This window comes from Dipteris shenzhenensis, chromosome 32, assembly GCF_047967505.1.
Source record: "Dipteris shenzhenensis isolate YYH24624 ecotype China chromosome 32, Dip_SZ_1.0, whole genome shotgun sequence".
NCBI lineage: Eukaryota > Viridiplantae > Streptophyta > Polypodiopsida > Gleicheniales > Dipteridaceae > Dipteris > Dipteris shenzhenensis.
The window spans coordinates 37,478,086-37,502,937 of record NC_141627.1 but is presented as its reverse complement, the minus strand read 5'-3'; the positions used below and the strand labels follow the sequence as shown (position 1 = coordinate 37,502,937).

General features: G+C 42.2%; 1 protein-coding gene across 1 annotated transcript in view; it reads right to left on the bottom strand.

The window, feature by feature from the left end:
* Positions 1–908: 908 nt before the first annotated feature.
* Positions 909–24,852, bottom strand: part of LOC147880698 (AP-2 complex subunit alpha-1-like) — a 41,405-nt gene continuing 17,461 nt past the window's right edge. The window contains exons 3-27 of the mRNA XM_087370500.1: positions 23,949–24,074; positions 18,440–18,502; positions 18,242–18,339; positions 17,885–18,092; positions 15,749–15,820; positions 15,568–15,660; positions 15,350–15,451; positions 15,139–15,236; positions 9,684–9,765; positions 9,413–9,501; positions 9,150–9,255; positions 8,961–9,026; positions 8,585–8,691; positions 8,393–8,497; positions 8,171–8,291; positions 7,894–8,070; positions 6,592–6,831; positions 5,730–5,810; positions 5,378–5,542; positions 5,169–5,255; positions 4,935–5,060; positions 2,144–2,224; positions 1,855–1,926; positions 1,646–1,725; positions 909–1,546 (exon numbers count right to left, since the gene is read on the bottom strand). Coding sequence (XP_087226626.1) covers positions 1,429–1,546; positions 1,646–1,725; positions 1,855–1,926; positions 2,144–2,224; positions 4,935–5,060; positions 5,169–5,255; positions 5,378–5,542; positions 5,730–5,810; positions 6,592–6,831; positions 7,894–8,070; positions 8,171–8,291; positions 8,393–8,497; positions 8,585–8,691; positions 8,961–9,026; positions 9,150–9,255; positions 9,413–9,501; positions 9,684–9,765; positions 15,139–15,236; positions 15,350–15,451; positions 15,568–15,660; positions 15,749–15,820; positions 17,885–18,092; positions 18,242–18,339; positions 18,440–18,502; positions 23,949–24,074 — 2,763 coding nt within the window. The 3' untranslated portion in view covers positions 909–1,428. The remainder of the gene's footprint in view (positions 1,547–1,645; positions 1,726–1,854; positions 1,927–2,143; positions 2,225–4,934; positions 5,061–5,168; positions 5,256–5,377; positions 5,543–5,729; positions 5,811–6,591; positions 6,832–7,893; positions 8,071–8,170; positions 8,292–8,392; positions 8,498–8,584; positions 8,692–8,960; positions 9,027–9,149; positions 9,256–9,412; positions 9,502–9,683; positions 9,766–15,138; positions 15,237–15,349; positions 15,452–15,567; positions 15,661–15,748; positions 15,821–17,884; positions 18,093–18,241; positions 18,340–18,439; positions 18,503–23,948; positions 24,075–24,852) is intronic.

The following is a 24,852-nucleotide window of genomic DNA, read 5'->3' as shown; positions in this document are numbered from 1 at the left end:
GCTTTAAGTGTTGCGAGGAGAGCCTCTTTAACGCAAGCGCTTGCCTACAAAGAAAGGAGGATCTCCATCATGCACATTGGCTACGCCCTAGAGCTTCTATAGGGTAGAGAACATTGAAGTGTTACTGAGAGCAAAAAAAAGAGAAAAAATGGATTAACAAGTTCAAAAGAAAGTAGGATTTTACAAGAAGCACCCGACTTTGTGGGCCTTCAAGGCATTAAACATGTGGATCCACACAAACCTTTCCCACCCTCCCTCCGCTTATTAGACGACCCCACAAAATGCTAAGGCACTTAGTATTTAGCACAAAACCTTGTGGGTTTTAGTTGGCTTATATCTAAGGTAAGCATAGACTTCTCCTAAAGTATGATCATCTAGAACTTGAAAGTTTTAATCATATTATTTAACAATGAGTTCGCCATTATCACGAGCTTATCAGCCTTTTCCGAAAATGTTACAAAGAATATAGAGTGCTTTGATATCTCTGACTACTTGTTAAAACATGTGAGTTTTTATATCATGTTTTTTAAGGCTATAGGTTGATCTTGCAAGCTTAATTTGTACTTCATTTAAGGATTCCATCACTTACTAGACCGAATGCACAATTTTTGGTTAACATGCTTAAAATTCAAGACGGAAATTTGTGTACTCGACACAAAGCATTCATTCCAATTTCTGAAAGATTTCTTGATATGATCTTCATAACTTGTTCTGAAGGTCTAATTGTCATCCCGCAGCACCCTTTTGAGTCTACTTGTCCCTCACCAGTCTATGACAATGTTTTCATGCCCCAGTGACTGCTCCCCAAGGAGCTCAAGAAAACCAATACATCACATTCATAATACTTCAAAAACTGTGGTAAATGCCTGCTGCTCCCTAAAACAGTATTCTTTGTGAAGCATGGCCTCTTGAAAGAATTGCTATTTCAATTTAATAATCAAATGTTACAAAACCTTATTGAAAACCCCTGCAGGAAGTTCAATTTTCTAATGAAGTCCTTAATCCCTGCCTTCCTCATGGCAGTTCCAAATGTGTGTTTTCCGGTGACAAGAGCAGCAAACATGCAGCTCTAACAGCTCCAATTGGACAAAATCCTTATCATACACGAGAAAGTTGACCACTTTACTGAGAAGACTATTCTGATCTCATTGACTTTCTCCTCACAGCTACACTCCTCAATGCCATGACTGTCCTATCAGTCACACAGGCAAAGACCTTAGTTGAGACCAATCCAAATCAAGAAATCTTCACGACCCCTGCAATAATGGCAGTTCAAGCCAATTGTATACGAGCATGGATTTGTGGTATGTATCTCATAATTCTTCTTTGTGAAGGATTGCTTGGATTCATAGACAATATATGCTAGACTATCATTTTTGAAAGCTCCACAGCCCTTGGAATCAAGATGTAAGAGGTAACCAGATTTGTTCAAAGTAGGCCCACAAGTGCTGCAGCTGGACCAGTAAGTCCTGACTGTGCGGAGCCAGGAATCGGCTGAGGTGATACAGAGAAATCAACAAGCTGTTCCTTGATAAACTCCTTGAGCCTAGACAAGGTACAAGAGATTGAACAAAAAATAAGCTTCGCCTTCGTTGATGGAAGAGTAAAAACCTCAAGCACATTAAGTTCAAGACATGATACTTACTCGACACAGATACTAGAATCTGAAGAAGCTACTGTAAGACGAAGTTGTGTCCTGTCCGATGGATCAGTTTCAATCCTTACCTACATGTACCATTGGATGAGACTTCTATTTTTACGTTAACATTTAAATGCTAACTTGAATGCATAGCACAAACAGAAGCAGCTACCAATCAACTAAATAATGCAGCAAAGAAATATCTGTATCCTTACAAGACAAATTGTTTGTCCAGCTGACTCCGAAAAGAATGCTGTCCCTGCTACAATATTGTTTGGATTTGGATCCTGTATTGATATACAGCAATAGCTATGATATGGATCAGTTCCCTCACATGACACACTCCAGAAGTACTTGTGTCAAGGATGCATAATCTTGCATTTGTTCGTGTAAATAATGACCCACAACCGTCAACTTCATCTATGCATTTTACTTAATATATACCTTCATTCATACATATCAGATGCACTCGATAACAAATATGGGTCCAAAGTAATTACTAACCAGACCAGAAGCGACACCAATGTGCAAACTGTTCAGCAATCCACCCATTTCAATAATAGATAATGGCTTGACCCCTCTCACCTGTTCATCATCACCCGAACAAGTTTTTAGAGCAATTCGATTCATTCAACTTTAGAAAATACTGTATTATGAATAAACAGTATTATGAATAAGAAATAATAATCTGTACACAGTCTCACACTAAAAGTTTCCAGTCCTAGAGAAATTCAACCACAACAAGGATTTTAGAGGGCTCCTAAGGGCAAACATTGTGCCATAAGTGCACACATTGTGCGCTTCAATGGTATTCATACTTGTAATTCATTAGAAGCAGAAAGAAGTCATCAGAGGGAAAAAAGGTTATAGCCATTAGTTTCTTTTTTCTTTCCTCCCATAGTATAACTCGACCTTGACATGCGGGCAGGAAGAGCAAAGGGAAAATGTGTGTGTGCGGTTGCAGAACAAAACCATCTACACGAAAGAACAAGCTCTTTTTCCTCCCATCTCTCTCTCTCTCTCTCTCTCTCTCTCTCTCACACACACACACAATTAGCACAGCCATTAGTTGATGGGTCCTGCTCCAGGGAAAAGGTCATCATGAGCAGCGATATAACAGTCAAGCAAGGCTGAAGGAAAAGAGGGAGGGGGGGCGAGGGGACGGGGGAAACAAAACCATATACAGGAAAGAACAAGTCTCTCTCTCTCTCTCTCTCTCTCTCTCTCTCTGTGGGGCAGTGCGGCAGAACAAAACCATATACAGGAAAGAACAAGTGTGTGTGTGTGTGTGTGTGTGTGTGTGTGTGTGTGTGTGCGTGTGTGTGTGTGTGTGTGTATTTTACAAAAAAAAAAGTGTGTGTGTGTGTGTGTACTTCTGATCTCATTGCTCTCATCAGACAGAGGCTTCGACAGCGATTTCCTACTGTTACTTTTGGCAGATTTTTCTGGTTGTTTGGTTTTCATCCCCAGAGACAGGGTTTTGATTTATTTTTTATATGGATGCGATATTGGACCCTATGGACTTTATGGATGGATAGAAATCATAGAATCTTTGGTGATCCACTATTTTCACCCTTTCTTTTTTTCAAACGATCTCTGCAACAATCATTCTACGATTGTTTTCAGACTCGTTTGATTGATCAGGATGTGTATACAGCCTATACTGAGATTTTTTCTTGAGTAGTAGCTACTTCGTTTTTTGAAGCAGCTATGAATGTAATTATTATATAGAAATAAAAGCTTTCTTCTCACAAAAAAAAATATGTGTGTGTGTGTGTGTGTGTTAGCACAGCCACTGGTAGATGGGTCCTTCCTCAAGGGAAAGGTCATCATAAGCAGTGGTATAGGCTGCCCCCTATCACCAAATCTTCTTGGCCACTTCATAGATCAACTTGATGACTGGATGATAAAAAAACAGCCAAGGAGTCGTCAAAGTTGCTGGTTAAGCCATATTATTGCTCATATAAGCGGATGATGTAGTTTTCTTTGCAAAAAATCGGATGACATTCAAGCACACTTGGATGCATCAAGCAATTTCTGTAAATATTCAGGCATGCAACAAAAACTAAGGTAATGGTGATTGGGTCACGAAATACAGATGGATCTCACTTTCGAGAAGTCTTTGGAAATGGTTACAAATACCTGGGGCTGGCTTTTGCAAACAATTACACGTGGAATGCATGTGTGGAAAGAAGAACCTTGGGAGGTTTAAAAGCCTTGTAGAGTTTCCAAACTAAGTGCAGGAAGGCCCACCTGTCGAATTGGGAGATGAGGAAATATCTATACACCATGCTTGTGCAAACAGTGATTCTTTATGGATGCTCAGCCTGGGCACCCAGTCTCTCCAGAGCATATTGGAAAAGAAGAGAAACAGGAATAAACGCTTTGACATAAGGGAGCTAGGGGTCAAGGCACAGACACCCTATCCCATCTTACTAGCAGAGACCGGTATGATATCACCAGAGGGAGAAGCACTATGCCAGTACCTAGGGTGCCTCGATAAGATAGTTGAAGATGGATGCAACGCCATGGAGGACACAATGACCACAGGCTTGGTCCAGAGATGGGGAGGAATAAATAGAGATATGGGATATCAAGACTGCAGATATAGCAGAAGGTTTGACTGAAATCAGAGACCTAGTAATGCAAAAAATTCTACAAAAATGCAGTTTACAAACAAAAAATGAGCCCGATGGCTAGATCAAGGAACAAAAATGCAGTTTACAAACACAAAATTAACCCGATGGACAGCAACACAATGCAGAAATATATCGAGGAAGACATCTCAATGTTTAAAAGGCATTTATCTGCAAAATAAGAACTAGCTCACATGATTTAGAGGTGCAGAAGGGCAGGTTGGTGCGGCCTACAATCCTAAGAGAGGAAAGGATGTGCAAAACCTGCCCTATTGGGGAGGTGGAAATGAGCAGCACATACTTATGCACACATCAGGGAAAAGTATGATGGCAGCAGGCGTAATCTGAAACATCTACTGCAGGAGCCAGCCCAGAAGCTCGGAAGCTACCTAAAAGAAGTCTTGGAGCACCGCAACGAAGTCCTTGGCCTAGCACATAAACTAGCTCAGCAAATACTCGCAGCACAGAAAAACTTTGTAACAGCTTTTTTCACTGGATGTAGATGAGCACTATTTGCTTAATAGTGGTCACCAGTCCCATAGATCCTGAAGGTCTCAATAGGACTTTAATACAATCATATCATCTCTCTCTCTCTCTCTCTCTCTCTCTCTCTCTCTCTCTGGGATAAATGACTGAATGTCAGTCCTGCAAGAACAAACCACTTCTTGTAGCTTTAAAGGTGGACCAGCCCAGGCTCTCCATTGAGTAACAAAATCAGCAGGAGAAATAGGTGCTGCTAGCAGAAATTTGCTCATTACAACTGGCATCTGCAAGTTCACGCTGACCTGAAATTGATAAACAGCTCTACTTAGTGAAAGAACTAGAAAGGTTTCAGGTAAAAAGGTACTGAAGAGCTTAATTCACATGCACTTTATAAAGCTCAAAGCACTTACTGGTACTGCTGCATAACTGTACGCAAAATCAAGAACTGCCATGTCTCTGCTTGCTTGTAAATTGACTATCTCAAGAGGGCATTGAACCTGCAGACCAATGAACATGTGAATAAGAAAATGCCTTCATACATGCAAATGAAAATTCAGGTTTTGATCACATGTCTGCATAAGACTCAGATTTGTGTGTAACCAGAGAACACAATGAAAACCTGAGCCCTTGGAGGTATGGTTTCAGGAACTGGCGACAAACGCATCCTCAAATGGGCTGGAGGTAGGATAGCAGCTCGAACACCGTTGAGGGATGAGGTTTGCTTGTTGCCGAGAAACAGAACGACACGTCCATGGTGACCTCGCCACTCTGCCTTGACTCCTATCTGAGAAAGACTTTGCATAATATAACAGCATAAATCAAAGGAATGAATGGAATAAAAAACCAGCCTACACAAGCAATTGTTCTACCTTTCTCACTTTCAAACATTAATCTCGATCTCAGATGAAGGCAGCGAAACCAACATTGTTAATCATCCATGGATGAAGTGAAATCTAAGAAAGAAAATTAACCTGGATGTTTGGATCTTCGTACAAAATGCCACTGTCCTTAGTGCAGAGTGCCTGGAACCAATCCTTAATGCTGCCGATTGGCTGTAGCAAAAACCAATAACCCGCTGAAAGATGTCAGATCATGATTTAACAAAGTAACAAGAAAAGGATCTACTTGCTTAAATTGGAATATGATTTCCTAATCATCACGATGCGGCTGACAGCTCTCAAGTATCACCCTCATATTCTCAATCAAGTTCTGCCATCAAAGCAATACTCGTACTGTGAAAGGGATGTTTAGAACTTTCCACCCAGATAACCAACATTTGTGTGGATTGCTGACGGCCATGGAACTCTCTTCCAACACAATCACAGTCACTGCACCTTTGACAGTCCCATTCCCTTCTAGTTTCTTAATAGCTCTTGAGTGGGTTGTTAGTTGCAGTACTAGGTTGAAGGTTTCACAAATGCTAGTCATTGAGTCAAGCGCTCAGGCCTTTGCTCTCTAATCTTTATAATACTTCATGATGAAGTAATATTAGGTCTCTAATCATGGTCATGGTCACAACATGGTCTTACTAAATCCTCTCTATCCTTACCATATTAAAAAACTGGAAAAATATTTATTTCTGGGTTTGAACTCTCTCTCTCTCTCTCTCTCTCTCTCTCTCTCTCTCTCTCTCTAAACTGGAAAAATATTTATTTCTGGGTTTGAACTCTCTCTCTCTCTCATACTTGGACCAATCACCTTAAAATAAAAGAAATGTATCAAAAAATACCTATTTTTCCTTTCTTATCACACATCTTCACTAAGGCCTTCCTATGGCAAGCCAAAAAAATAGTATTGAGGTTCGAAGGGCGGTTTTCTGGGAATTATCGTTACCTGAACTGAAGACGGATTCTCCAAAAGAGCTAAAGCCGATGACTCCCCTGGGTCACCAACTAAGGGTGCTTCCAGCGCTAAGATTGTATTTAGACCTGTTGAAGAGGTTGCACCCGGAGGTGCCTCAATGGCAAGGGGTGCCAAAAGATCTCCCAAAAGATCTGTTGTTGCAGGTTGTGGAGCAGGCTTCTGCACAACCACATTGGGTTTTTGTATAGGTTGTTCACTGCCAACACCATCCTGCACAAGCCCAAATTAAAATATACATAACGAGACTTTATTTATACGTAGAATTGTGGGCTGTAAAATGACAGCTTACCAGCATAATACAATAAGGGCCAACTTAACATCATACAATTTTAATAATGGGCATTTTATTAAAGACAATGTAAGAATCTTTCAGAATAGACTGATCATTACCAAAAGGAAACAAGATTGCATGACCATAACTACTTACCATGATTCTGCTTTCAAGAAGAACAGTATCAAAAGAGAGAATCTCAATATTTAGTATAAAGACGTTGAAATATGGAGGGTTCTACAGATAAAACGAGGACAAAAAGATTGTGATTCCCCTCGATCACAATTTTATTTTATTTTTCTCGACCACAATTAATGAGTGACAACCCATTGAAGTTGAGCACTTGAAGTGCACCTATAGCTTTTAGTTACACATAAGAAATATAACTTTCGTCGCCCAACTCTTTGCTTTTGTCTAACCCAAAGAAGACTACGAAGCGGCTTAGCACGTTGAAACACAAGTCATAATATGGACCATAACCTCAAAATCCTGCATCCATGCACAGGCCTTATGTTAAGACTCCCTACAAATTTTACCTTTGTATGACTGCTTGTTGATTGGTGAGGGCACCATAATCCCAAAATTACTAGATCCAGTGGGTATCTTGTCAATGCATTGCATGTAAAGAAGTAATGTGGTATTTTTCCATGTTTCAATAAGAGATTTACGGCATTATTTTGCCGAATAAGGAAGTGAATTATTCGTGCCCATTTAAAACTATTCATTCTGAGGCAGTGGGCTCGGCTTTACCAACTACCGCCATAGCCTACCTGTCCCTCCACTAAGCTGCAAAACAGATGCTCTTAAGCAACTATTCAAGCAAAACAGTTACAAATACTTCCAGCACAGATGCATTTAAGCAACCATTTTGCCTAATAATGGAATACAAACACCATGAACAAGAGCTAAGAGAATATTTTCTTCTCATACTTTGAGAAGACCAATAGCAATATTTTCAGCTTATGCTTCCAAAAGGTGAATAAAAATATGTAAAGACGTACTGGATCCCGTATTTCAGAAGATGGTCTGGCCAGCGAAACAGGATAAACCGAGCCGTTTGATGTATGCTGGTCTGACACGACCAGAGCATTCGAACTTTGTTGCTGAAGGCGTAACCTTGTTGCACTCAACTCAGCAGCGTCTCCTTCAGCATCTTCCGTCTTCTTCAGAAGTGCTGACTGGTATTTCACAGAAAAAAGTTAAAATCACGCCATATGCAAGTCATGATGTAAGATACATGGAAATGACTGATGACCAGCATTAATATTGAGTGCAAACCTGGCGCTCTGGGAATTTTGGCATTTCAGCCATTATATCAACCATGATTGTCCCTTTCCGGCTTAGTGCAAAATATTCAACTGCACGTTGTTGGACCTCGGCATCAATGTAGCCCTCAAATCTGCAGGGTGAGATGTGCTGAATGAATCAGTGCAGGAAACCAAACAAAGGACAACAAAGTGAAAAATGCTAAACTATGACGCGGTTAACAATCACGCTCACTTTTTGAAGACCCTCCAAATTTGTTCTTGCAAATCTGGGTCAGGTGGCTGTGAATGCATCAGTATTTTGATGTATGCTGAGAGAAGAAGAGCTTTGGTGGATGTGCTGCACAGATGACAAACAATAGGTGAAACATTTTGAAAAATGCAATCATAATATTGAAAAGAGTTTATTGGAGCCTTGAAAACATACGAGACGGTTGAAAACTTGTCATGGATAATCAAAAATATGTCTTTTGGACTGCAGCCAGGTCTCCTGGCCAAAAGGTGGCTGTATTCTCCGAGCAAATAGCCACCCACCTGCACAAAAAACTTCTACTCATGTGTATTCATACCCTTTTGTTTACGCTTTCATGCAAAAAGGTCTGCTAGAGATCACTTCCCCGTTTTTTCCACAGGATCCCTTTACATGCGTTGACCTCAAAACTTCCAATGACAAAGATTTCACTGCTGCATTAGTCTGCTTCTTAACAAAAATGGATTCTTCCAGAGTACTTCATTACCCAATTATAGCCACGACACTGATTTTGAAGCATAGCAATGCAGAAAATAGCTTTCAAAAAAAATACCTTCACCATCGTCTCATGAACAGCAGGTTTACTTAAATAATCTTGAGCTTTCGATGCTGCATAAGCCTGTTTTCAAATTTCATATTTTCAACTCATCAGTTATTTTCTAGCCTATGTGATTCACATTCTGAATGTTTATAGTTGAGGACAATTCAAAGTAAAAGTGAATATATGTACAAATCAAGCAACCTGGAGATCATCATTGTTGGTGACAAACTGCACCACTCTGTACCATATGTCATCACTGATAAAGTCTCCCGCTTTGTCTATTAGCTGAAGGATCACATCCACGTACCTTGCAAAAAATTCAATCTCCTGATGAAAAAAGATCCATCGTGCCAAGTCCTTTTCAAATCAGCAATTGCACTAATCCACCTTTCACTTTCTTGATGTCAGGCATTTGAAAACGTATCTCAAAACTGCCTACACTATAAAATGCCTCGTTTCAGTACCATAAAAGATCTGGAGCAAACTTCTCTGCAAGTATTGCAGCTTTAAGAGCAAGTTCTTCCCGTATTCCAAAGTCAGCTGTTGTAAGATACTGCATATCCAAAAACAAATCATCAGTCTACCAAATACAAAAATTTTGCAGAAATAAAAAACAATGTATTCGCTTAGTTGTACCAAGAAAACAGAAGCAAAGAAAAGTATCTCTACATGATTTGAAGAATCGAAACTGAATGATTTCTTGTAAGAAAGAACATACAAAAAATCGTCACGAACCTGCAAAAGTTCCTCTACTATATCTTTGGCGTTACTAACGTCACACATTCCATACAATAAGTCAAGAGCTCTCCTCCGAATACTGCAATCATGGGGGGCAAACAAATGTAATCCTGAATGGTAAGCAGAGAAGATCATAAGATGGCAAAAGATTTTCAGAAACATTATTGTTAGCGCACACTGAGTAACAGCTCTGAAATCACACATTATGGATGCATCGATTATGCTTATTTATATATATGCATGATGAGAGATTTTTCAGAAAGCTCAAGGTGGTAAGAGGCATGCCACAACAGACGCGCAAGGTACGAGACTCTAAAGACTCTTAAAACTTAAATATTTTATTTTCCCAAGAGAAAGGGGGGGGGGGGGGGGGGGGCGCGCAGGGGGAGGGTTGGTTGGGTTCAAACTGAGATTCACAAGACATGTTATGTGTACCCATAGAAACCATAACCAGCAATGATCAGCCTGCCTTATGGAGATTTAAATTGCCTTGAGCCATTAGAACTGAAGCTAGATTCTAGAGAAGTTTCAACACTCAGTACATATACAAGTCTGAATACAATTGAGAGATGCTATATCTCACATATGATTTGGACTCATAATTGATCAAATAGAGACCTTGAGCGTGGATGGGCATGAGAGGCTGAACATGCATGCGATCCCAACCTTGAGCAATGGAAAGGCTTTGCAGCAGTAAGGTAGAGGTAGAGAGACTAAGGGCATAAGCATGTCAATGTATTGGTAGTGTGCATGTTTACAAAGATTGGAAGCCTTGAGTATTAATACTTAGCTCCGGTAGACCCGTTAGGTCTCAGTCAACCCTCAGATTGACTTCATTGGTCAATTGTTGTGGTTGACTTTGGGGCCTATATTGGCCACCACTTGTTTTCTCATTATCCATTTGCAAGTACTTCCAGTTCCTTCAGCTGTGGTCTGCCTCCTTGCATCCAACCCAAGAATGGTATCAGAGCAGGATTTCTTTCTCCAACCTGCTTCCCCCCCTAGTCAACAGCTCGTTTTTGGTGGTAGCAGCTCGTTTTTGTACTCCACTTCCAGATTCAGCTCCCGCAATAGCTTTGCACAGTTCCACAACTGTTTCCAGGCCATTTTTGGTCAATTTTGCTGTTATTGCTGCTCGTATCTGCTGGAAACAACAGTTTCGAAGCTCCAGCCAGTAAACAATCGCCAAAAAGAAGCTCAGCATGCAGTCTCAACTGTAGAAACCTGCTTCTTGAACTGAAAACAGTTTTGGGACTGTTTTTTAACGTTTTTAAGTCCTATTTTGAATTTTTTGAAGCTTCTAACCTGTCCATACACATGCGACCTTGTTCCGCACCAGCCGTACAGACATCCATACAGCTGTCTGGATTCAACATTTTGGCCTGGAATTCACTCCATACTACTAGCACCTTGGTGTCCATACAGATTGTGACATGTGGCAGTTCATACAGCACGTGGCAGTTCATACTTCACATGTGGCAGTCCGTACAATCAAGGTTATCTGCATGTTTACACCTAGCAAATTTTGCAGCAGCTGTGTTTGTTTATGGCTCACATTGGAATTTCAGGCAATTGCAGTGAAATTGGGGGCTCTGACAAATCTGCCCTCTTTTTTGCATATTTGCCCTCTCCAAATTTGTGGCTTTTGCCGGATTTGCTGATTTTTGCAATGGCCTTAGCTAGTATAAGTGACATTTGGGGCTTTTGAATGACATTTGCTCAAATCTGCAGGAATTTTCAGATTTGCTCTCTTTTTGGCACATTTTCCCTCTTCAAAAATTGGGGCTTTTGCCAAAATTGCTGTCACAAGGGCGTGATTTCTAGCACATGCATGTTGGCCTGCATGTGAGTAGGACCTTGGGAAAACAAGGAGCGAGGTCCGAGGGTTGTTTGATGTCCTAGAACCCCTAGCAAATTGTGCCTCCGCAGTGAATTTTTGGGGGTTTGGGCCCAAGAGGGGGCAAAGAACCTTAGGATCCAAAGTTGGCCATTGGTTGGGTCTTAAAAAGGTCCCACTAGAGAGGGCAAGGGGCAAATGAGGGGGGGGGGGGGGGGGGGGGGGGGGGATGCCACGTGGCATTTTTCCCATCCTTAGATGCATTTAACAAGGTTCAATGTGGAGAAAAGGGCTGAAAATTCACGTTTTTTACAAATGGGAGACTTTGAACGCATGGATAGGCTGATTCTGACGTCGTTTTGACGCATGGATCTGCCTCGGGGACTGCGCACAGCAGTTTGGGTTTGTTGTGTGGCTGTTTGGGAGTCCGTACAGGAGGCTGGGCGTCCGTTTGAACTTTGCAGCTCCGTGGGCTGCTGGTACAGAGAACAGCCAGCGCAAGAATTGTTTGAGGGCTGGCTGCTTCAATGCTTGAGGGCCTAGCTGCTCACAGGGCCAAGTACACAGGCCAGGAATCGCTTCCTGAAGGGCCTGTTCCCTCAGGATTGCTGTTGTATGAGCAAGTTAAGTTGATTTAGACATGGCAATGCATAATTCAGGGCTGAAATGCTTAAGCTCATGTAAGAGCTCGTTTGAATGCTCCTTGATTGACCTGAGTAAGCTTGTTGTCTTCTCTTGCTCAGCTTGTGAGCTGTGTTCGGAAAGGCCTGGTTGGCAGGGTGATTCACTATGAATGCTTGTAGAGGTTGTTCGTGCTTTTGATCACCATGCGCAGTTCAGTGATGCTTTAACCCATTGTTTGGGTATTCCAGTGAGTCAGTGGACACTTGTGATTGTCTGAGGAACGTGTGGCCTTGTTTGGGGTGCTAGTAAACGCTCTTTGGTTCTTATGCAGGTGTTAGCACTGATGTGAATGCCTGTTGTCACTGGGGTGTGAGAGCAAGGCCTAGCAAGGCTAATGTTTGGAATTCTGATGCTTACCAAGAGTGGAAGATGCATTGAATGCAAGTGGGATTGAATGCATTGTGTATCCTATTGGCTAGCTTTGGCTAGTAACATGTTTCGTGTGGGAATATATTTTTGGTTTCTCTAGGAGATATGTCACATGCAGGCAGTGGTTGCTAGGCAAATGGCACATCTTGAGTACAGCCTCATTGCTCGTTTGCTGAGTAGGCAAGGGCCAGGAATCCATGCTTGGAATGGGAAGTATCCTTGGAACCCCGAGAGGGATGGTACAAGTGTGACTGCCATAGTGTTTGCTATGTTGTGATGCCAGTTCTTTTATGGGAAACAAGAAGTTGTATCAGGATATGTGCAACCCATAGAGTGAGAGACTATTGGTCATGGCAGTCCTAGTCAGAGGAGAAAGCTTGTGTATGCTGCTGCTTTTTTGCTTTGAGCAGCTAGTTGGCTAAATTGGGCACTAGTGACAGCTATGGGGAACTATGTGGCCAAGGGTGGTTACCAGTGACAGTTATGGGCTATGTGCAAGCTTCTTGGACTAGGGATGAAGACCTATTGCTAGGAGTGGTGAGAGCAATGAACAGTACAGGCTATGCAAGGTATGTGGATGCCCAATGAGATGTGAAATCCCCAGTTGTAAAAAGGAATGTATCCTTTTGTAGCCTGGAATTCTGGGTCTCTCACTTAATTAAAGAAATACCCAAAGGGGCGCCAAGGTTTGGGGCCAATTTGTGTCTTTGTCTTGGTGTAGGGGCACTCTAGCTCCCAATCTGCTAGTAATGCTTTTGCTGAATTGTTAATGTAAATGTGTTGACTAGTTACTTGTTAGTTTTACTGCCCTTTGATTTATTGAAGGCCGGTTTCAATTGCCTTTTGCGGTTCTCGGATTGCCTGGTAAGACTTTGTCCTCTCAATTTCACACACACAGCTTGCAAGAATTTGAGGCTTTTGCTCCCCTTACCTTGCATTGGCTCCTGTGCTTTGAGGACATCAATTTCAGGTCTATTGGAGCAGATTTGTGCATACATTGGGGCAGATTTATGCAGCACTTTTGTAGGACAGCTTATTACAAGAACACCTTGTTTTTAGGACAGCATTTGGGGGACAGCCTTTTGCAATTTTTGCACAATGTTTGAGCAGCCCTTTGTGGCATTTACACTTGCAGATCATTGCTTTTTTTTTTGAGTTGACATTTGCAAAGTTGTAATCCACTCTTAAGCAGCCAGATAATTGCATTGTAGCCTTGAGGCTTTGACATTTGCAGTTTCTTTCTTGGGGAATTCTCATTTGCAATGGCCAACCATGAGTCATCTGCAACTCTTGCCGCTGAGGACAGACTTGATGGTACCAACTATCCCATGTGGTCGTACTTGGTGCCACACCTGTTGATATTTGGGGAATTATATCTGGATTAGAGACTAGACCTGTCTCTCCAACAACAGAGGCACCTACTGCCACTGCTTTGGGCAATACAAGGAGTGCTATAGCTACCACTGCCACTGTTGGTTCATCTACCACTGCTCCCATAGTGCCCACTGTAGTGCTTCTTATACCCGAGCAGATTTGTTGGGATCAATGATTGCTATCACATTCGGTCTTGCAAGACAACCAAGGTTACTTCTGATATTTTGGCCAGAACCAAGATTGCTTCCGATATTTTGGCGAATCTCTATCAAATTCGGAATGAGGCCAGGGTTGCCTATTTGTGCAGGCAGCTCGATAGTGTCAAGATGAACGAAGGGGACAGCATGGATGCCTACCACACACAGATTAAGCATTTTTTAGAGCAGCTCAACAACGTTGATGACATTGACCCTAATTCACAGGTAGTATCTACGACACTTGATGGGCTCCCTCACTCATACCAGGGATTTGCTTTGACATTGAGGCTAGTGGCCATGGGTAACCCCAACCACTATTCTTTCGATGAGCTTGTTTCCCGACTCTTGCGGGTCCTCAAAAGAGAAAAAAGACTGCTTCTACTCATGCAGATCAACCTTTGCAGCCGATCCCAAGGGGAAGGGCAAAGGCAAAGGGGGAAAAAATTATAGCAAGCCCAAACCTTCATCTGGTACCTCATCATCTTCTTCTCTTGCTGACAGGAAGAAGAAGCAGCGCAATAATTATTGCAAGAAGCCACTGAGCCCCAGGTTTGTTGTACATCCATCAGAAATTTATTCCTGGTACAATCAGAATTCAGTGGGGTTGTTCGATGTTTAGCCAAGCGTTAGCAACAATCTAATGTTGTTGGTGCAACACAATTCACAGCACGTGACTTTTTTAGGGCAGCATGCGTCTGAAGATGACATGTCAATCGTAATGCATAATGTGGTCGTTGATCACTAAGAGATACCTACAGGTGTACTATACAATTGGATACCACTTGCTAAATTTCCATTGAAAAGCTGTTTTGGGCAAATATTGGCACACGTTGGATATACATCCAAAAAAATTTTGGTGTAATTATGCATATTGAGAGCTATGTTTCGTAATAAGCACACATGCGTGAGACTGGAGCTGACTCAATGAGATCTATTTCACTAACACCTTTTCCACTTACAAGCAAAAGGTGAACGTGCATTGAACCATTACCTGATGTCAGGGTCTTTCAAAGAAGTAATAATTTGAGCTTGATGTCGTTTAATACTCTCTTGAACATCAGTCACCAGCAACATTCTTGTCATGTTTTCCTATCGTATGTATGTCTTCATGTCAGCAAATACAGAATTCAAATATGAAAAATATGCAAAACAAATCATTCTATGGTCCTTTAAGCCAGACATATAAAAGGCAATGCTCTTACAAGGCCAAGGTACCGAATGTTCGGTTCTCTAACAGCTATAAACTTTCCAAGTATAGCCACACATTGAGACATCATCTCCTTTTCCGCATCTAAATGCATCACCTTCAATTTTGCCAATACAAGGTAAGCACTTCGAACAGGAGACCTTGTGTATAAGATACCACAACCACATTCAGAAATACAAAACCGTACCAACATTATCCACGATAGGATATTACCAGTGCCAGAGCCTCAAACAGCACTGCATGAGCAGCATTATTCTTGTTCACATTCTTTACAACATCAGTTCCCATTAAAATTCGATGAAGCACCTTCAGAGCATAGAGATCTTGGCATTAATAAAATGCAAAAATCCCAGGGCATCAGAAAACATCATTGTGGTTACAATTTTGAACAGACCTCAAACAAAGACCTCCTCAGGTTTGGATCTTCGATCGTAGGGAAATACTGAAGTGCTCTCATAGTTTTCACCTGTTTGTCAGTAAATGAAGAACTATATCATAAAAGCCACCACATCCACAACACAAACTCATACAATCTAGCAAAACTAGAATAACTAATGCACCTTTATAGACCCCTCCTGACAACAAAAAAATACTTGCAGGACCCATATTTTTCCTACTTAAAAGCCTTCAATACTGTATGTATGTATATAACATTTTTTCCATGCTGCCCTAATTTTGAATATCATGATAGCGCTCTTTAGGTTCATTTTAATTCATTTGCAATTTAAGCTTTAGACCATTAAGAGGACCCTACAAGGCGGCTTCATAGTTGCAATGAAACACCTTTTTTATTTTTTGAAACGTTGCCAAACGTTTGGAAATTAAAAACGCATTTTTTTGGCAAGGGTTTTGGGGCAAAAGACCCTAAGGTCAATTTTTGGCCCTATTTTTTATCAAAACAGTCAAAGAAGCTATCGCCATCACACTTTGTTGGAAAATGCCTTCCTGAGCTCACTTCTAAGTGTATGAACATATTAGATTGCTGAAATGTTTTCCTCATGTTCCTCAGTGTTCTGGGTGCCATTAGTGCATGAAATCATGCATTTTAGGTCCCAGGAATGTGTACTTATATAGCAGGCATATAATTTTTGGTAAAACAAGTGCCTGGGGAAATTTTTGAATCGAAACACATTTGGAAAATTTTGCAAACGTTTGCAAACGTTTGGAAAACGTGGCATTTCCAAACGTCTGGCAACTATGGGCGGCTTCATTGAAAAATGATTTCTTTTACATCGAAAATCTCTCTAAAACTTAGGAACAGGTGCAAATGACTCTTCATAATACTATTTTGCTTGCTAGCAAATATCATAGATCTAGCCATTTCGGATAGCTTCTTCCCTAGACTTGGGCGTATTTATTGTAACTTCAACATGATATCACTTCTAATTTTGGCGACGACATCTAGGATCTGAGTTGTCCAGGAGGCATCTATCCTTTATATATCCAACAAGGGAGTCCATCAAAGTTCTAAAAAATTAGGTCTAAATATTATCAATTCCACCAATAAACGACAGAAATTTGAAAAAAGATGCTCCCAAACTTGTCCTATAACCCTTCGCATCCTTGTCGTTTCCTTCTTTCAAGATACAAACTCTTTATCTCTTTCCCATTCTTCTTAAAAGTCCTCTTTTAAAGCTTTCATAGCTATGCATGTGTTAAATTTTGTTCCATTCTAGCCATCCCATTTCAGCAGCTTTACCATTTGTCCCTAAAGGTATGGTGTCTTGCACTTTCTAGCTTCGTCCCACTTTGATGCTCCAAAACCCTTGTCGTTTCCTTCTTTCAAGATACAAACTCTTTATCTGTTTCCCATTATTCTCAAAAGTCCTCTTTGAAAGCTTTCATAGCTATGCATGTGTAAATTTTGTTCCATTCTAACCATCCCATTTCAGCAGCTTTACTATTAGTCCCTAAAGGTATGATGTCTTGCACTTTCTAGCTTCTTTGTCCCATTGTGATACCCCTTTTTTTAAATTACACTCATCTCTATAGAAAGTGTCCTCCGCTTGGCTTTTACCCCTTCTTTAACAGATTCTTTATTGAATGTCACCATTTCATGTAGCTTCACTTCTCATTTCTCAAAACTCTTTACATTAAGTTCCTGGCAGCATATCAATTGTCCTTGAGCGGCAGAAGATGTGTGCACGACTCAAGTTGAGCAAAACCAAAAGGATTGTATAAAATTCCTCTCAGAACACTAAAAGCGAAGGCACAGAGCAAAAGATAAAAAACATTATTAGCGAACACCAGCTGCTTAAATTGGAAAATTTTCTCAAAAGGGATTTTCATGTACGTTAGAACAATTTGTGTACCCTGTGTTGTCAATGTGTTCGACAACATAAGCAAAGAAAAATCTATTCAAAAATATTAGGGAAAGTAAGATTTTTCCAAGAAACCAAACAAAAGGATAAACAAGCAGCATTCATGTACAGCAAAAGGGAAAATGCAAAGATGGATTTCCTAATGCAATAGAAAATATTCATGAAAACAGACACGCAGACAAAGACCTGACATCCAAAAGAGAACAAACCTGCAGCCAGGGGGATGGGATACCATAGTACGTATACTCTTGTGGAATGTCTTGGCTCCTTGTAAGGCGCTCTAGGACCTTTACACATTTGGGGATGCAATTCCAATATCCATCGGGATTATTGGCTACCAGAGCAACAAAAAGACTCATCACAGCAGTTAAGACCCCTAACTCACGTTCGTCAAGTAGCTGAGACATTCGATCTGACCTGTTAGAAACAGAGACAGCTTAGGAACACTTGCATCAATTGCATCGTCAGCAGAACCATCAACAAATATTTCAAGCCATTTTATCAGTTTTTAAAATCCAACAACAAAGCATAACAGTGTGGTAGCAAGTATGACGTGCAATACATACCAGCCATCAACATTAACCACATCAGGATTCTTTCTGAACAGGCGAAGCAAACACAGAGCAGCCTTTTTCCTCACAAGTGGCCTGCATGAACTAGATATCTACAAACAATGCTACAGTATAAAGTTGAAGTTCACAAAATTGACAACGAAATATTGACCTTCAAATAATAGTAGAATCCTCTCAACTTGAAATTCTTACCAGCAACTTCTGAACATCCGGTGCTAAAGATTCTGAGAAATCTTTTCCACCAACATTGCCCACCTAATCAACCAAACATCCGATGAATAGAGCAAGGTATGCAAATAGCACATCTTAGAACCATAATGCAACCAAAACGAGAGAAACAATCAGAAAATTAAGACCACTCCAGATTATGAACCCATCCTATTACCACAAGCAGCCTTTGTAAAAGAGGCCATCCTCCTCAGACTGTGTTTTCCTACTACTCCTGTATCTGTACGCTAAACAAAGCAGATTTACTAACATTGTAGTTGAGAATTGACTACCAGTCCAGTCTCCCTTCCTTCCAGTGATCCTTTGGGTTTGGCTTGGTAGGCTTCCCATTTTTTATTTTATCCAGTAAAAAGAGAAGCTGAAAGTTGTCATGTGAAGGCCTCATATTACACATGGCATTATTTCGACTAATCTCAAAGAGCCAACCAGCTTGCTCATTCAAGACACATGCTGCAAAACTTGTCAGATTCTTTGTTGTAACATGTATTTGTATGTTTAGACTTATTGCAACTACTCATGATTGCCGATGAGACTTCTGGGGCGAGAATTAAATGGCTTGAAGCTGAATCTAGGATGAAACGTTTTCTTACTCAGAAAAAATCACACGTGCAAAATGAGACCACCAAAACAAAATTTAGCTATCTTTTGAAACATAGAAACATACCTAGATAAATGAAAAGAGAACCAACCTGTCGTACTAGAAGAGATAAATAAAGAGGACACAATATAGAGGAGGGCCAGCAGTTGAGACTTGTCAGAGTCGAAGGGGTGTTTAGTTCCACCCATGTTACAGAAAAAAGAAAACTCCAGGGTCTCATACTCTGAGAAACCTCCCAGCACAGTCTTTCATAGCCTGCAAGGTGGTGAGAGCGCCTGTCCATCAGCTCCGAAAGGCATGTAATATATCAGTCCGAATATGTGACTTCCGTGTCTTGCCCTCTCCCTGCACCCAGCCTCCCTCCTTTTGTGCCCTCCTCCCTCACCACCTGCCCTCTTCTGTCACCACCCGCCCCAGGCTCCTCTGCTCAGCCCACCCTCCCAACCCCCCTTCCTCCATCCTTGGATCCTCGATTCTGTTCAGGGTCTGTCTACCTCCCCATCCGCTGCCACTCCCAGGCAGCAGCTCCCCATAACCTTTCCTGCACCCTATGTGTCTGTAGTTCCTTCCCACCTAGTAGATACCTGTCGATCCATTGAACCACCTTGTGTATTCTCAAAAAACCTTGTTAAATAATGATACAAACAGGTATTGAACACATCCAAAACTTACGTTGACAGATAATGGCTAAGGGCTGCTGGATCTTCCAGTGCCTTTGCTGCACCCTTCTAACACCTGTCTCCAACTTCTCTAGTGCTCTGATGCACCTATGAGAGTGGGAATAGAAGCTGGAATTCATGCCTTGCTGCTGCCTTTCACTGCCTCCTCTGGTGCCTCCTGTGCACTTCTGGAGGGCTGTTCTGCAGTCTGAAAAGAGCTCTGTTAGAATGGTTATGTGCCCCACAATGGAGGCCTTACATAGGGGTGAATGACCCCTGGAACTGCCAACTAGGGTTAGGGTTCTCCCCCCCCTCTCCTCGTACAGCCGACCAATCTGCTGACTGCCGACCAGCCCAGTCCTTTGGGTCCTATAAAAACCCCACACTAGCTTGTCCATTTCTGCCCATAATCAGGGCTAACAGCAGCCTCTTGTGCCCCTCCGATGAGGCCTCAAATAGGCTGCACACCTTGCCTAAATCAGGGCCCATGTGTGGCCCAAGAATGGCCAACACCATGGCTGTCCCTTCCACAATAGATCTGCCCTAAAGGATTGGCCGTTAATAAACCTAGGAAGGAAGTCTATATGCTGCCCACATGGCAACCTATGTGCTGCCCATGTGGCAGCATGTTCATCCCTCTCCTTCGCCCCTATTTCTCTAGAAGTGTCACTCCCCTATGCTCTCCTCATTTGGAGCTTACAGACAGGAAGTTGACCCTTATTACCGACGAGGAGTGACTAAACATCCTGTTTAGTAGCAACTCTAAAGACTTCTGCCAGAAGTTTCTTCAGCGACGGACTCCTCTCACTGACACCCCCCTCTTACACTCCTATGCACGTACACTCTACAGCATAACTTACCAGCTGTCCCAAAACCTCTTGCAGCTACTCCACCCCGGCTCATGTGCACTGTTCACCACCGGTGACATCAGACACGCAGCCCTGAAGTTACATGATGGCCAAGCCAAAGATCATGAGGGATCATGTATTGAATATATTGCATATGGACTAAGTACCCTAGTTCCAATCTTGGCAAAGATTTTTAATAAGCCCGAAAACTACATGACCATCATGTTTGCGCATGTCATGTCCAAGCTTTCTGCCCCAAGACTTGACACGCAAGCTAGCCGATTTGCAAAGGACAAGGGACTTGTTGGAAATGGAAGCGAGAAAAAGCGAGAAAATGGAGCTGAAGCAAGCTGGAATGAAATTGCAGCAACACAAATGAACTACAAAGCTAGAGTAGTAATAGAGACTAGCTAGTTTAAAGATGTGTGGTGACTAACTTGCTCACAAACCCAATCTCTAACTGAGGTTAGGGATAAAAAACCTTAATAAAGGGAAAAATTGCCCCTAGCCCCTTATTACATAACATTGACCACTGCCTTAGGAAATATAAATATTTCTAACACCCCCTGTAGATCAATCCGTGTGGTGTAGGAAAAGAAGAGCACCTCGTCCACCTACTCAGCAAGGCCGCCCCTGGAGGGCCAGAACCACTCTCCCGGATCCCACTAGACCTCCCTCAAGGGCCTACCCTTCCAAAGCTAGAGGCACTATCTGGGCGCCTCTTGCTCTGAGACACTGGGAGGTTCAATGTGCCACTCCTTCCCCAGCCCAAGCAAATATTTGAAGATAGAGATCTAGATACGGGGATGCCAATGTACCAAACTCTATGGGATCTTGAAAGTTGACTACATCACTTGTTGCATCCTTTTGATGAGCAGGCTTCACCTGACACCTCTACTCCTTTAGTTATCTCTCACAATGCATGTGTGCAACCAAGTGACTCCACATCTTGACCTTCCAAATCGGATAATTGATACCATCCAACATTCCTGTCCAGCCGTATTTGGGATCGGCATGGGGGACACCATGTCGCACTTGTGATCTTTAGTGCAAAGAGAATTCACAATTACAAGCACACCAGTCTACTTATCACACCTTCACTAAGTAGAAGTTCCCTTCCTCTTTCAATTGTCAAAATCGATCTTTGGTGGATAGCTTGATCACCAAGGCATACACCTCTTGGCTTCAGATCCCACCATGGAAACGTCACTTTTAGATATTCTTCCCAAGCATACCACCGTGTACCTGGGCTATCTAGATAAACAACCGGGCTCCGATACCATAGTATAGACCCTCAACACGTACCACTCTCTTAGAACAATGGCTCTGATAGCATGTTAGATAATCCATGCAGCAGAAATATTTAAAGTGTATGGTGTATGCAATGGAAGAATCTCAAGAACAAGAGGGAGCTTTGTAATCCAAACTTTAGACAATATGTGTGCAAAAGAGACAACTCACAAGCACTTAGATCTAGAGTAAAAGACAGAAGTGGAACAACCAATATATCTCCAGATGTATTGCTCCAAAACTGAGACCAAAAAGCTCTTACAGATAGCTCCCACAAAGAGCCATCACCATGTAGCACTGTGCTCCCCTGAATGCTATGTGGAGAACACATTGACTGCTCCTAACTTTACAAGCCTACCCAGGCACTCCTCAGGTTGTGTGCTCCTCAATGAGCTTCAGTGACCCTCTGCAAGTACATAACAAGGCCCCAAATGGGCCCCATGGGGACCTTAGTCCATCCCCCCAATCTCTTGGTCGACCTGACTGACCCTCTGTAGCCAACATGATCGGGCCAACTAACCCTAACTAGAGCTGACCATTTACCTGCTGCCAACCGGATTTGCCAACCAGGTCTGCTCCACTGCCGACCTGGCTACCAACCAAAGGCTACTGCTGCTGACAATAGGCTGGGCTTTTTATGCCCCAATCACTCCAGTCATAGCCACAACATGGTCGCCACATATGCTGGCCCTAGACCTCTGCCTATGACAATCTGTGTCTCCCTTAAGCTTGCTTTGCTGCCCATGGCACACTTCCTCTTCCTAAATGTCAGCCTCAGCCATGTTCCTTTCCACCCGAATCTGCCCATGTGGCTTCTTCCTCTCATACCCGGAAGATAGTCTCAGATCCCCCCATCATATGCAGGTACCATGTCCTGATGCTTTCCTCATGTGGGGGATTACAAGTGGGACAATGTCACCCTCTATCGAACTATCTGCACTAGGGAGGTGTCGGCTCCATGAAGATGCCGCTAAGCTGAGGAGTAGCCCTTTGTCGATGACCTTGAAGAACATTGAATGGCAACAGTGGTTGTCTCAACATTGAATGGCAACAGTGGCCGTCTCACACACAAAAAGAAACTTCTAGCTTATTGGTCCCATGCCCCTCCCACTAGGATTTTGAGAGAGACTTAGAAGTCCCTTATCCAAGCTAGCCATGAAATCTTGATCCAAGGTGCCCAAGGAGCACACTATGCAACTATCCCACTCCAGCCATCCAATGTACAGATGCGCCCCAAGCATCTCTGCCTCTGCTTCTTCGACCATAGCATGCCACATTGCAATACCTGCTACTGCTCCTTGCTCTGTGGCCTAGCTTGGGACAAGCATGGTCGTAAATATCTTCAAATCCTCACCAGACTGTGGATCATAGGTAAAACCTTCCCTTCCAAGATGAACAAGACCTTCTGATTTCCACCATGCTAAGGTGTTTCTAAGAAGTTTTGCATGCTAGGGTGTTTCTAAGAAGTTTTGCTCCCAAATGAGACCTCTAACAACTTACCGAATAAAGTACCGCCCTGCACCTTTGGGGCAAGAATGCCAATGCCACCCTCCGCCTCTGAAAGGGTCATTGTTTCCCACCCACCCTAATCTCCTAAGCTGTCCGATATAGCCCTAATGAAAGCACCAATGAAAAGCTATGCAGCAGGCTGTGGCCAGAAGAACTTGGTCTACCACCACAGCTCTACTTGCAAACAAGCCATTATTTATCGCGAGTGCCGCAGCTTCGCAAAGCCATGCATTACTTCAGGATTTCCTCATGTTTGATGAAAACATTAAGCTTACATTCATTTAAATCTTTGAACGTAAAAGATGGTCAGGCAGAAAGTCTTTTAAGACTTTCCCAAAAGAAAAGGCATTTCCTACCTCACCAATTTCTGTTCATTGACCCAAACTACTGCAAATCACCAAAGAGAAATTAACCTACTCCTAGCCACCTAAGATAAAGAGCTGAAGCTTTTAAAATGGAATGAAACTTTCTTGACACTCGGGAAATTTGCATTCAGAGTAGTCAAAGTAGTCGACAATAACATCAACATTCAAAATAGATAATGATTCAAAGGTAAAATGTCTAAATACCATAGTTAGAGCCAAGCATTGAAAAGTCTCGTTGCGCCCAATGATATCGTTCCTTACAGTGTTGATGACCAGCCTTAAGAAATCATGATTCTCATTCAAAAGAGAAGAGGTCACTATATACCCTACCTGCACACATGACTATCCATTCAGCAACAAGTCCCTGCACAATTTTCTTTCATCACTTGATGATCGACATCTTCTATGCCACAAAGCTTCACTCATTTCAACAACAAAACATTTGCCCAATCATTAAATTCAGTTTTTCCATTCAAGGCATTCCGTATGCTCTGTCAGATATTCATTCAGCTGACATCCAGTTACTTGAATAATCCCCTTTCTTCCCGTGGCAGATAATACAACCAGCACCCCTTTTTAGCTATCTGTGCACAATCAAGAACAATAGCACTATACATTATTCTAAACAACAGGCGGACCTGAACATTTAATTACACCCGCATGGTGGCAATACATTACATCTTCCTAAGCTTGGTCTTAGTACCAACAAAATATCCAGATGTGAAAGGTGATCCTCTTAATTTTGTTTCTGTAGATAGTGAGATGTATGGGAAGCATTTCATGGTAATGAACAAGAATAGCATAAAATGATAAAGCATAAGCATTATTTGCGACCTTTTGAGGACTTGTGTGCATGATTTCTGGGACCTCCCATCGAAGGGCTGGCTGTTTGGCACATTCGTGAGACCGACAGCCATGTACGTGGCACCTTTCTAGGGATGTGACCTCTCAGCAACTGAGTGGCGGCATTTCGAGAGGCTGCAGCTAATTATGGGATCCGAGATGATTTGGAGTAAGCCTTCAGTCCCCCACCAGATCGTGCAGGCAGTCTTCACCATGACACCACTCTAGGTTGATGCCATCTTTCAGACGGTCACTTATCTTCATA